The sequence below is a fragment of the Myotis davidii genome, unplaced genomic scaffold (genome assembly GCF_000327345.1).
Source record: "Myotis davidii unplaced genomic scaffold, ASM32734v1 scaffold444, whole genome shotgun sequence".
NCBI lineage: Eukaryota > Metazoa > Chordata > Mammalia > Chiroptera > Vespertilionidae > Myotis > Myotis davidii.
In genome coordinates, this window is record NW_006294767.1 from 63504 (window position 1) to 77916 (window position 14413).

Sequence of the window (14413 nt, forward strand, 5' to 3'; positions counted from 1 at the left end):
AGCTGCCAGCCTATGCGCTCAGGTGCTCTGCTGCCCTCCTGTGGGCGCCCTCCCACTCTGACCTCCTTGCTGGGCGCCAGGCAGCAGCGTTCCTACCTCCAGCCCTTGAGTGTCTTTCTCAGTCACACACACCCTCGTGCCCTGCCCTGTAAGGCTCTTGAGGCTCCCTGTGTTCAGATTCCTCTCCCAAAGGGAGCCTCCGTGGGTGGCTTGTCTGAAATAGCCCCCCTATGGCTCTGTACCCGCTGATCTGCCCTTCTCCTGGTAGAGAAACGTGACCTTATTTCTCCCTCCCTCTCTCCCCCTCCCCCCCACACTAGAACGTGGGCTCCAGGCCCAGGCCCAGGACACCTGGCTGTGCACGTGTGCAAGGATGGCCCGGCTTTCCCCAGGGCTATCACCCCATCTCCTGGGACAGGGCCTCCTGACTTCACCCCCAAGGAGTCTATCCCGCTGGCACCTAAACTCCTCACCAAGGCCCTCTTTGCTTTGGCTTTTCCTTTCTCTGCCTTTTTTCCCCCTCTTTGCCTTAAACAGAAAAGTATAAAACTGAAGCATACACTTAAAACATTGAATCATTTATGGATAATTAAGACCATTATAAACTGATGAACAAAAATAGATACAGAGGCAGAGCAACATCGAACATACTGTCAAACTACAGCGGGAAGGCCAGGGAGGGTTGTGGGTTGGATAAGAGATCAACCAAAGGACTTGTATGCATGTATATAAGCATAACCAATGGACACAAGACACTGGGGGATATGGGAGGCCAGGGGAAGGTCAAGAGGAGAAAAAAAAAGGAGACATATATAATACTCTTTGTAATACTTTAAGAGATAAAACAATAAAAAAAATGAAACATTGAATGAATCCAATAAAATTCCAGGCAAAATGTCCTCTTAGCGGAAGACACTTCTTATCCCGTTTTCTCCCCCTGTCCCCTGCTTGGCTCCACATTTTAGGGCTGGTGGTCATTTAAGCAAGCAGCTTCCCTGTGTTGTAAGAGGCCTGGGCAGACTTTGGCCCCTGTGTTTGCAGACCTGTCTCTGGGCCACTGTCAGAATGGCGGGCTGCGTCCGGCTGCTCCTGCTTCTCCTGGGCCTCCACGGCGTTGAGCCCTCAGGTGGGTGTCGCCCTCCTAACTGTGTCCTCCAGGACCGTGTGGGTTTGGTTCGGGGGCTTTTTCTAGGACAGAGGAGCCCCTGGGTGGCCAGCGGGTCTTCACTCGGCTCCCAAAAGAGCTTCCTGATCTCTTTATAATTCATGACAAATATGTTGGAAATGATGGGATCCCTTGGGGTCCTCCCAGAAGAGATGGCCCGAAAGAATCGAGAGGTTGGACCTGGTCTGATGGGGACAGGAGAGGAGGCACCCAGGCCTCAGGTAGAGGCAGCGCCATGTACTCTGACTCCCAGGAGCGGGCATGGCAATCCCTGGGGAAGTCCATCACTGCTGACGGCATCTCCATTCTTATCTTGCTCCATAGTATTTCTTTCTGCCTCCAAAGCAAGTGACGTTCTGGTAAGATGGAAGCGTGCTGGCTCCTATCTTTTGGAAGAGATCTTTGAGGGAAATTTGGAAAAGGAATGTTATGAAGAAATTTGTGTCTATGAAGAAGCAAGAGAAGTATTTGAAGTTGATGAGACCACTGTATGTACCCTCACCATGAACTCACACACTTTCTGAGTATTCCAATTTCTGCTGCCCGAGAGGGCATAATTTCTCAAAAAGACAAAGCTAAATTAATGACCTTTTTACTTACCTGTGAGGCTAACTTAATCCTAATTTTACTGATGAGGAAACAGAGACAGAGAAGTGAAATAATTTTCCCATCTAGTACGTAGGATACTAACTCAGTTCCACACCCCTAAACACCTTCTTCTGATTAAGCACATTACCACACTGATTAGCTTACTCATCACAACCATCAGTCAGCTTGTCATGTCGCTGACAGAATTTGACATTTTTAATAGAGACCTAATTGCTTCAATATATCAACAGATTTTTAAGGAACAAAAAGCCTCTCCAGAGTGTCTACATAGTAAAAATATCTCTCTTCATCTATAATTTGGATTAAAACTGACTATATGTATACTCTAAATAATAGAGGCAAACAATTCTTGCTTATTCATAAGTTTACCAGAAGATAGAGAAGCCAGTCAAATCTGACAGGTCTAATACGTAAAATATTTAATAAAGATCTCCTAGTTTTACATATAACAGTAGCAATATTTAAAGTTATTCTGAATAAAATATCGACCTGTTTCCCTAGTATATTTTTTTAAAATCACTGTTTCTTGCATGCTTAGCTATGCCCTCTTAATTTGATATCATTCATGTTGTTACAAGTCCAAGTATGATTGGAAGGTGACAACCACTTGTTTACACTCTAGGCTTTAGTTCCTAGTAATTATTCTAATTTTAGATATTCTAAGTTTATATATGAGAGAACTCTTCTGAAATAGACCATCTTTTATAAAACTAGGAGAAATTAAAACTTCCTGGTTAAAGGAAAATTGTGGGGTTTTCTTATTTTTCAATTACAGTTGACATTCAGTATTACTTTATATTATTTTCAGATGAACATCCTAGTGGTTAGATACTTATATAATTTAGGAAGTGTTCTCCCAATAAATCTAGTACCCATCTAACACCCTACATAATTATTGCAATGTTATTAATATTATTGACTATATTCCCTATGCTGTATTTTACATCCTCATGATTACTCTGAAACTACCAATTTGTACAACTTTTTAAAAAAAATTCTCATTCAAGGATATGTTTTTATTGATTTGAGAGAGAGAAAGGGATTGAGAGAGAGGGAGAGAGAGAGAAGTGAAAGAGAAATATTGATTGGTTGCCTCCTGTACATACCTCAACTGGGGATCGAACCCTCAACTTTTTGATGTATGGGGTGACACTCCAACCAACTGAGCCACTCAGCCAGTGTTATCCATTTGTACTTCTTAATCATTTCACCTTTTTCTCCCATCCCTCTAACCCAGGGGTGGGCAAACTTTTTGACTCTAGGGCCACAATGGGTTCTTAAACTGGCCCGGAGGGCCGGAACAAAAGCATGGATGGAGTGTTTGTGTGAACTAATATAAAAGCAAAGTAAACATCATTACATAAAAGGGTAAGGTCTTTTTTTGTTTTTAGTTTTATTCATTTCAAACGCCGGATCCGGCCCGCGGGCCGTAGTTTGCCCACGGCTGCTCTAACCCCATTCCCACCTGGCAACTGTCAGCCTGTTCTCTGCATCTATGAGTCTGTTTCTGTTTTCTTTGTTCATTTATCTTGTTCTTTAGATTCTACATATAAGTGAAACCATATAATATTTGTCTTTGTCTGGCCTATCACTTAGCATACTACCCTCTAGGTCCATCCGGAAAATTGTCCTCTTAATTTGAAATCATTCAGGTTGTTACAAGTCCAAGTATGATTGGGAGATGGCAACCACTTGTTTACGTTCTAGGCTTTAATTACGAGTAATTATCCTAATTTTAGATACCCCCCACCCAAACTAACCTTACACATACACATATCCACTTTTGATTGTTGTTTCATTGGCTTATAAAAAAGTGGTGTTAGTGCTTTGTATCCACATCATGCACTCTGTAGAAAAGGACATGAGTGAAAACTGTGCCCCTGGAGGAGGGGAAGGTGACCTTGGGAGGCCATGGTCATGGTGTTTGTGCCACATCACAGACTATTATTTCTCCTTCCTTAAATGGGTTACAGAAAGTACACGTGAAATGGGAAATGTTCCATGTATATTAAATAGAATATTAAGTAGACAATTTTTGCATTCTCTGTTTCAACCAGTATTTTTCTATTAAGTGGATAAAATCAACACTTGTTATCTTTAAGTCAATCTATGGGAGAAAATATTGTTAAAAATCATCTATTTGCAACCCTTTTATATTTTAATTTTACAGGATGAATTTTGGCAACGTTATATGGGTAAGTGGCCTCAACTCTTGCAGGGATTATTTCCTCTTCTTTTTCCTTAAGATGAGGTAAGGCTTTCCACGTTTCACACGTAGGCATCTGGACACTCCCTGAGAACAAGGATAAGGAGAAGGGTAGGAAAGTTCCCAAGGTCCAGGGGAGTCAGGGAGACGCTCCCTTGGGGGCTCGGGTGGCAGAGGCCAGAAGGTCCCCATCCTGAGCCGCTCCTCTCATTTCTGGGGCCTCACAGGCTCCCTGGGGCCTCTTGCTGAAGGGTCAGAACCTGGTTAATTTGAGGAAAGTGACAGCTCATCCCAGGTTTGGGGGATGCTGGGTGTCCCTTTAGGAGGAGCCCCCAGAAGACCACAGTGACTGAGGGCCACAGGGATGGATGAGGGGAATTAGAAGAGCTGGGGCAGCCAGCCACAGTCACCGGTCACCATGGTCGCTCAGCAAAGAAAGAAGAAGGCGAAGGAGGGGGACTTAGACAAACCTCATGGGCACACCTGGCTGGTGGGACCCCATGGGGCACATGAGGAGCGCCTGGCAGCCTAATCCAGGGGACATCAGGAGGAACTAGATGATTCCACCTGCACAAGGTTCTCACATCCCTCTTGGCAGGTGGCTCCCCATGCGTCTCCCAGCCCTGCCTCAACAACGGGACCTGCCAGGACAACATCCGCAGCTACACCTGCACTTGCTCCTCAGGCTATGAGGGCAAGGACTGCGCCTTCGGTGAGCCCCCAGCCACCCTGACCCACCCCAATGTACAGAGATGGGCTCCCAGGAGTGAGCAAAGGGTGCCCGTGGGAACCTAGTTCCAACCCAATTCTCCACTGGAAACCATTCTGTGAATGGCCCTCCTGCCTTCCAAACACGCCTCCCTACAGTTTCCACGGCTTAGAGTCCCCTCCCAGTCCTCCCAAACCCAGCCCCGCCTAACCCATTTACAATCTACTCTCCAGAATTCCTGGAACCCGACCCACCCCAAGCAGGGTGATGGGATCTGAAAGGTTCCTCTGTAAGGGGGAATCACACACAGGCTGGCTCAGAGGTAGGCATGGTTGTGAGATTTACAGCTTCATGAACTAATATTCTTTGCGGGAGTGGGAAGAAATTAATTTCCTATCAATAATTATCCGACATGGAAATAAATTCACTTAATCCTTTCAATGCCTCTGGTCAATACAGAGTCCGTTTTCTGGGGAAAAATATGATTCCCAGCTCAGATCTCTCCACTGAAGTCCATCTCTCTCCTCTAACTGCCACCTTGAGAGCCCCACGTAATGTTTCGCAGCCATCCCAAACCTAACACATGCCAAAGCAAGGTTTTGATCCTCATCCCAGCTGCTCAGCCACCCACATGGGGTCCCACTAGAACCCTCCCATCCCACATCCCCACCTGAAGCGGGAAGTGAAAGTTGTGAAAGTGGGCAAAGGCCTTGCAATATGTACACATATATCCATGACCAAGTTACATTTTCTGAGGACAAATACAAGGGCTGTCACTCACTGAACCTTTGCTTTCTCCATGCGCATTCCTGAAGACAGAAGTGTGGGAAGTGTTTCTATGGGGAACCAAAAATCTGAAAAGAATGAGAGCATTTGGACTGAAAAGCCCGAGCCCCAAGGCACAAGGAAATTTAAAAAACGGCTATTTCCATGTTAGCACTTCTGGTTTTCCCTTTATTTCCTTTTCAGCTAAAAATGAATGTCACCCTTTGAGGACTGATGGGTGTCAACACTTTTGCCACCCGGGACAGGACTCCTACATTTGCAGCTGTGCACAGGGGTATAAACTGGGCCAAGACTACAAATCGTGCATCCCACATGGTGAGTTCTCAATCCAGTGAGAAAAGGTGGTCTCTCCCTTTCCTACTCTGTCGGCTCCCATACACACCCCCACTCCTCCTACAATAACGTTTGAAAAGCCACCTCTTGTCTATGAGATGAGGAGTCACTATGACACGGCCAGCCCTCCCCTCCTCCACACTGAAGCTTGCTTGGGTCCTAGCAGTATCTTAGCTAACCTACAAACACTGAGAGCACGTGATTTAACTTCACCTGTGGCTCCATGCTAATGATATGCTAAGGCCACTCAACCACTTGCTATAATGTGCACTGGTCAGACACTCCAACTGATAGGTTAGCTTGCTGCTGGGGTCCTATCGGGACTGAGCAAGACCCTGGAGCCATCCCAAGGTGCCTCCCCAGCTGGCCAATCTCCTGCATCCCTCTGCAGCCCCAACCTTGGGTGGGTGGGAGTAATCAACCAAAGACCATCCTATATAATAAAAGGCTAATATGCAAATTGACCGAATGGCAAAACAAACTGGTCACTATGACGTGCACTGACCACCGGGGGGCAGATGCTCAACACAGGAGCTGCCCACTGGTGGTCAGTGCACTCCCACAGGGGGAGCACCGCTCAGCCAGAAGCCCGGCTCACAGATGGCAAGTGCAGCCGCAGTGGCAGAAGCCTCTCCCACCTCCACAGCAGCGCTAAGGATGTCTGACTGACAGCTTAGGTTCACTCCTGAGGGACCCCCCAGAGTGCATGAATTTCGTGCACTGGGCCTCTAGTCTCAAAATGATGGGCATGAAGAAGCCAGATTCAAGTAGTTAGCACCATTTGAGTAGATAAAACCCGATGTTTGACTTGGAAGGCATTGACCTTTCTTATGTTGTCACCACAAATGAAGACAAGTGTGCGTGTGGAATGCTGAATTCTGAGTGCATCAGGGCGACACTGAGGAGCTGGCGGAATCTTCAGATTTTCCCATGGCAGGTAACAGAAACATTTTATAAACATGTTTTCACTTTTAGTTACAGGTTTCATCCTCCTTGTCATTTCCATGGTCTTTGCCAACCAAATAGAAACATAATGACTAAGTGAAAGAGGCATTTTTGATTTAAGCGAACCATTAATCTCAAAGTCCTACTTCAGAGCACTTTCTAATGCCGAATTTGCAACTTTAGCGGTCTTCATTCTTTCACCAAATAAAAACATAGTTTTATTTATAACCACCCTAGGCCCAATGTCATTTCTCTCAGACCATAGGTATCCTGGAGTCGCACTTGGATGGGTGAGGTGACATAGGCCTGGCGAGTGACCACAGGAAAGGCAGGTGGCCAGAGTGAAGGACACAGGCTCTCCACTCCCCAGCCTCCTAGCTGGTACTCCAGCTCCACTATTGTATGGAGGAAATTTCTCTTCTTTGGCATTCATTTTTGTTATTTTCTGATTTCCCCCCTTGACTGGTTTGGAAGTTAAATATTCTATTTATATTTAACTAGAGGCCCGATGCATGAAATTCATGCAAGAGTAGGCCTTCCTTCCCCCGGCTGCTGGCACCGGCTTCCCTCTGGCACCCGGGACCCGGGCTTTTCTTGCAGCCCTAGCTTTGTCCGGAAGGTTGTCTGGAAGGACGTCTGGTCTAATTTTCACGTTATGCTTTTATTATTATAGATTATTATAGATGGCCACTCTTGACATTTAAAGATTCATTTATAATGTGCCAATATATAAAGTTAGTATTTTCATCCTCCCGCCAAGTTATTTCAAGCACCTCACAACAGCCATCTGCTATTTTAACCAGCATTTCATTCTTTTCTTGCTTTTTCAATAATTCCATAAAATAAGTATTGCTTTTATTATTATGGCTTATATCACCAATGTAGATTTTAATTTACATATGTTTGCCATTTTTCTTGCCTCTAATGCAGATCATCTCTTTTATTTGTACACCTTTTTTGTTTAATGGACACCTTTTTTACTTGTGGGTTTTTGTTTTTGTTAATCCTCACCAGAGGATATTTTTTCCATTGATTTTCAGAGAGAGTGGAAGGGAGGAAGGAGAGAGGGAGAGAGAGAAACATCACCATGAGAGAGGAACATCAATGTGAGAGAGACACATCGATTGGTTGCCTCCTGCAGGCACCCCAGCCAGGATCTGGCCTGCAACCCAGGTATATGTCCTTGACCAGGAATTGAACCTGAGACTCTTCAGTCCATGGGCCAACACTCTAACCACTGAGTTACACCAGCCAGGGCCTGAAGTACACCCTTTAGAATAGCCCTGTCAATAGAAATATAATGTAAGCTGCACATGTAACTGAAATTTCCTAGTCACACTAATGAAAGTAAAGCAGATCAAATGAATTTGGATAGTGAATTTTATTTAGCAGTACTCCAATATGTCTAAATACTATTATTTCAACATGTAACAAGTATAAAAAATTGAGCTATTTACATCTTTTCTTCATTACCAATCTTTGACATCTGGGGTGTGTTTTACCCTTGGAGAACATTCAATTGGGACCAGTCACCTGTCAAATGCTCAGTAACCACATGTGACTGCCACGTTGGACAGCCTAGCGTTCGCAGTTTCCTTACAGGGTCTGTGAGTACTGCGCCTCGGTGTGTGTGTGTCGAACACTTTAAGCCGGCTGAGCCAGCAGAATCACTGGCTGCTAGGAGGAGCCCTAGGCAGACAACTGAAGAGAGCTCAGTAACCACTGCAATGACCCAGAGTTGAAAGGAAACTGAGTGAAGGGAGATAAAATGATGGGAAGGGACAAAACCAGAATGGCCCAGTTATCAGCTGGTGAACTTGATCTTCTGTTGCCTTTTCTCCTTGTTCTCTCTCTCTTTTTAAATTAAATTTATTGAGGTGACATTGGTTAATAGGATCATATTCCTTAAACTTTCTAAGACCCTCTTATTCATACTTGCACTCTTATCATCTTCATCAATGCACTAAGGCAGACCTCAGAACATGGGGAGTGGGGACTGGTGGATGGATGACGGTGGTGTTCTAGTTCTGCCAAGCGCACCACCTTCAGTCTCCTAGCCCACTCAAGGGGACCTTAGTGGCCATTTTCATCTACAGAAGTAGTGTTAGTACCAACAAGACCAGGAGCTATATTACCTGTGAGGTAAGCATTCTCTACATACAAATCAAACACGTTTGCAGACACACTTATGTAGGCAAGCTAAATACTATTAGATTTTTACTCTGGTATAATAAATAGTTCTGAAATTATTTAACTGAATTAACTGGCCTAGGATATAGAGTTGAAAATTATCATTACAACTTGTTTCTTCCATTCTAGGTAAGAAATTGACACTATGTTCCACTGCATTTTACTACAAGTCTAGCACACTGATGCTGAAAATGCCGTCTTCCCTCAAACTTGGTGTTATACACCTATAAAATACAGTAATACAAGAATTGTAGTGAGGGTTAAAGAAAATGCACCTGACTTCTATAGGTAGTTAATACATGGTAACTATTATTAATAAACACTTAAGATTTTCAGAAATGAGGCTACATTAAATTTGAAAAACATTTATACTTTGCTTAGTATTTTTCATTTTATTAAGCTACTAAAAATTATAAGCAACATTTCTTGAGCTAGCACCTATGCTATGAGGATACATTTTTTTTTCTTTTGTTTAATCCACAAAATAACCTCACACAGTGTTTGTTCTGAAGTCTTGCTGGTCTGGTATTGACACTATTGATTACTGTTAACATGTAATCCCCCCTCCAATCTTTTAAATTATATTTACAGTATGTTTTATAGGCAGTATATAGTTGGCTTTTAATTTTATACATCTGACAAACCCCTGCTTTTTTAATGGGATATTTAGACCATTTTCTACTTATCTAGGTAGGCTTAAATTCATAATTTTGCTATTTGTTTTTATTTTTCCCACTTGTTCTTTCCTTTTTTCTGCCTTCTATTGAATTACTTAATTTTTTATTGTTTTACCTTCGTTAGCTAATTGACTAGAATTGTTTTTGCATAGTGGTTGCTATAGGCTAATTATACATCTTTGCTTTGTCAGTCCACTGTACCTTCAGCTGATACTCCTTCAATGGCTATCTTTGGAGCCCATATTCTTTTTTTTCTTTTCTTTTTAAATATATTTTTATTGACTTCAGAGAGGGAGAGTTAGAAACATCAATGATGAAGAGAATCATTGTCTGCCTCTTGCATGCCCTCGACTGGGGATCGAGCCCACCACCAGGGCATGTGCCCTTGACTGGAATCGAACCCGGGACCCTTGAGTCCACAGGCCAATGAGCCAAACTGGCTAGGGCTGGAACCCATATTCTTAACCATCAGACTATACTGCCCCAATCCTGTTAATTTTCACCACTAGCTATTGTCTGTCTTATTTTTTTTGTCTTTTTTTTTTTAAAGGTAAAACTAATAGATTCCGAAGGAAATGACTTCTGTGGTGGTGTTATAATAGAGGAAAATTTTGTGTTGACAACAGCAAAATGTTCACTGTTACACAGAAATATCAGTGTGAAAACCAGTAAGTATTTTAGCACTCATTTTTATAAGACCATGTTGGAAATAAACAGTATCCTATGTAGAATGAAAATTTAAAAACTAGAGTTTAGTTTTTAAGGCAGTATAGAACTGAATTTAGCTTTAATACTACTGAGGTACTTATAAACTGGGAAAGCATATGTAATATACCTGGTGGAATATCTATGCATAGCAAGCAGACAAATGCTAATATTCAGTCTGAGGAAGTCACGGCTGATAAAAATACAATGTAATTTGATACTGAAATGGGGAGGCTATGGTATCAGGCAGATAACTGACTGAAAGTCAGAAGATCTGGGTTCAGACTCCCCTGTCACCCAAGGCCACAGCTGTGACAAGGAGCTCCCCACCTAACTTCTCTGTGCCTCAGTCCTCATCAGTGAAAACTGGGCAGTAACTTCTGTCCTGTAGGGAGGTCGCAAAGGTTCAGTGATAATCTGGGAAAGTGCTCTATTATGATTCCAAAGAACCTTATTATATTTCACTCCTCGTCCTTGAATATTTTTCAGTCAATGAAATGTCAACCTGAAAAATTACTTCTGACCAGCCCAGTTTTGATTAGTTTGAAGAAGTTCCCCTAGTTTATTTTACCACTTCACCAAAATAACTCATTTTGATTTTAAAATCTTCCATTTTTTAATTTTATTTTATTATTTTTTATTCTATTGACTTTTTACAGAGAGGGAGAGGGATAGTTAGAAACATCCATGAGAAATATCCATCAGCTGCCTCCTGCACGCCCCCTACTGGGGATGTGTCCGCAACCAAGGCACATGCCCTTGACCGGAATCGAACCTGGGACCCTTCAGTCTGCAGGCCGACGCTCCATCCACTGAGCCAAACTGGTTAGGGCTCATTTTGATTTTTAAAGGAGGAGTATGAGGAATTAGTTGGAACACTTCATTCCATAGATGAAGAAAGGAGATCAGGACATTAGGCATGGCATGTTTTATCGTGCCCAGCCTCTGCCTTGTCCCAGGGTTCACTGAGAAATTAGTTTCATATTATTGTAACCTGAAAACCAGGCTTTAGGTTACAAAAGCCAGTGATTGTCCATTATTTCAGATTTTCCTAGAATGAGCAAGGACCCACTGATGATCGAGGTGAAGCGCATCCATGTGCACATGATGTATGAGGAGGAGACGGGGGACAATGACATTTCGCTCTTGGAGCTGGAGCTGCCCATCCAGTGCCCAGACATGGGGCTCCCCATCTGTATGCCCGAGCAGGACTTTGCGGAGCGCATCCTCATCCCGGGGACACAAGGCCTCCTCATCGGCTGGACATCCAACGGCTCTGAGCTGGGCAATGTGCCAATGCAGGTGCCGGTCACGCACATGGACAGCGAGGAGTGTGGCAGAACCCTGAATGTGACAGTCACAACGAGGACATACTGTGAGAGGGGAGCGGCAGCTGGAGGGGTGCAGTGGGCGGAAGGGAGCATGGTTGCCAGAAAACACAAAGGCACCTGGTTCCTAACAGGGATTCTGTGCTCGGTGCCCACAGCAGAGTATGGACAGGAGTTTCTTCTCACCAAGGTTTCAAGATACTCACTCTGGTTTAGACAAATCATGAAGTGACTAAACCCAGCTAAGCCTCAAGAATAAAAGATGTGGTGGGATTACACACCTTAACTGCAAGCATGGAGTTAAATTAAAATATCACAGCAAAACAGCTGTGACTGCCTCAGGACAACCAACTCAGTCTACAAACCATTAGTAACTGCTTATGACAGCGATTTTCAACCGGTATGCTGCAACAATTTTTAAAACATGCAACACCTGGCTACTTTGGTCAGGGGCAAGGACCTCTTTTCCCTTAGACCAGTGGTTCTCAACCTTGGCTGCACATTAGAATCACCTGGGAATCTTTTAAAAATCCTGATTTCTGGGCCTCATCCTCTGGAAATTCTGTTTGTTACTAATGTTGTGGCCCCACCCCATAACAAAGAAACAGAATTTTCAGAGGATGAGGCCCAGAAATCAGGATTTTAAAAAGATTCCCAGGTGATTCTAATGTGCAGCCAAGGTTGAGAACCACTGCCTTAGACTATCAAATAAAAAAAGGTCAACAGCCCACATAACAATAGCCATCCAGTGTGAATGAATCAATTATTTGGCAAAAAATCAATTTTTGTCAGATTGGCAAAAAAATATATTTTTGGTGTACTGCAGAATTTTAGTAATTAGTTTATGTATGCAATGAGATGAAAAAGGTTGAAAATCGCTGGCTTATGAGTTCATTACTGAGTACTGTGAAAAGTTTTTTGCTTGGGACTTTTTAATCTAAACAGAGATTTTAAGAGAATGGGATAAGAGGGACCTCATAGTTGTGCCAGGTTTACCAATTGCCCGTGTGAGTGAAAGGGTTGCTCAGTGTTGGAAGAGCCACTAGAAGAGAGTCACCACAGGAGAAAATCACAGAGGAATAGGTTATAGTTTTAGAGAAAGGAATCAGGAAACATGAGAGGTTAGAAGATGGACACATGGGGCCTTCAAACAGGGCCTTGTGCTCAGAAAGGCACTTCCTGTGGAGGGAAACCTCCCAGACAGGTTCCAGGGGGCAGCTGGATGAGGGCCGTGCTCAGCCTCTCCACTCTGCTTCTGAACCAGCTAGCTGACTCTCAGTGATGTAACCCCTTTGTACCTCTCTCCTGGGCTCTACTGGTAAATGGAACAATAACAGCATCTACCAACCAGGGCTGAGTTAAAAAGTAGAACAGTGTTCAATCACAGTGATTATCTATTATCATCACAAAGACCGCAGCTTTGACATCACGGGAAAGACAGAACTTGAGTCCAGCCCCAAACCGTGCTTCCCTGCAGAACAGAACTCCAAGGGGGTCCGAATTTGTGCCAAAATGAAAAGTGAAAGCAATGGATAGAAATGATGTTTACTTTTAAGTTAATCTCTTAACTCTTATTTAAGTTAAGGAAGTAGCAAAACTGCTCCTCCACTAAGTACATCTGATTTCCAAGCCTCCTGGAGTGAAAGAGCTTCTGAGGCTAACTGCTCTGCAGACCAGCAGACAGTGGAGAGGGCAGCTCTAACTCCAGATGCACATGCAGGGAACAGTGGGCTGCTGAGGGCTCATTATAAAGAGTTGAAGAGCAGAGAGGATATTTTTAAGAAATTAAAAATGTGAGTTGAGAAATCAACTACAGTAAAAACAATGAAAAAAAATCGAACACCTGAAGGCTAAATAGCATGCTATTAAACAATGATTGAGTTATCAAAAAGATCAAAGGAGAAATAAAAAGCATCCTGGCAACAAACAATAATGAAAACACAAAAATCTAAAATATATGGGACACAGTGAAAGCAATCTTGAGAGAGAAGTTCATAGCTCTACAGGCCTACCTCAAAAAACAAGAAAAAATGGTAATACATTATCTCACCCTACAACTCAAAGAATTAGAAAGAGAGCAACAAGAAAAGCCCAGAGTAGGCAGAAGGAAGGAAATAATAAAGATCAGAGCAGAAATAAACAACATAGACAACAACAACAAATCAATAAAACCATGAGCTTGTTCTTTGAAAGGAAAAGCAAGATTGACAAACCTCTAGCCAGGCTCACCAAGAAGCAAAGAGAGAGGACCCAAATAAACAAAATGAAAAATGAAAGAGGTGAAGTAACAACCAACCCCACAGAAATACAAAAGATTATGAAAAATTACTATGAACAACTCTATTCCAATAAACTGGACAACCTAGATGAAATGGACATATTCTTAGAAAAATACAAGCTTCCAAAACTCAATCAGGAAGAATAAAAAAATTTTAATAGGCCGATAATAACTGAAGAAATTGAAGCAGTAATCAAAAATCTTCCAGCAAACAAAATCCCTGGTCCGGACAGCTTTACAGGAGAGTTCTAGAAAGCATTCAAAGAACTAAAACCTATCCTCCTCAGATTATTCCCAAAAATTCAAGAGGAAGGCACATTTCTAAGCTCTTTCTATGAAGCCAGCATTACTCTAATTCCCAAACCAGATAAAGACACCACAAAGAAAGAGAACTACAGGCCAATATCCTTGATGAACACAGATACTAAAATCCTCAACAAAATGTAAGCAAATCGAATCCAGCAATGCATTTAACAGAACAT

General features: G+C 43.0%; 1 protein-coding gene across 1 annotated transcript; it reads left to right on the plus strand.

The window, feature by feature from the left end:
- Window positions 1–940: 940 nt before the first annotated feature.
- Window positions 941–12101, plus strand: PROZ (protein Z, vitamin K-dependent plasma glycoprotein). Its single transcript, XM_006769292.2, has 8 exons — window positions 941–1126; window positions 1490–1653; window positions 3945–3969; window positions 4579–4692; window positions 5659–5790; window positions 6660–6745; window positions 10171–10288; window positions 11371–12101. Exons 1-8 carry the CDS (start codon window positions 1066–1068, stop codon window positions 11883–11885), a joined length of 1215 nt encoding a protein of 404 aa, XP_006769355.1. The 5' UTR covers window positions 941–1065; the 3' UTR covers window positions 11886–12101.
- The last annotated feature ends 2312 nt before the right edge of the window (window positions 12102–14413 follow it).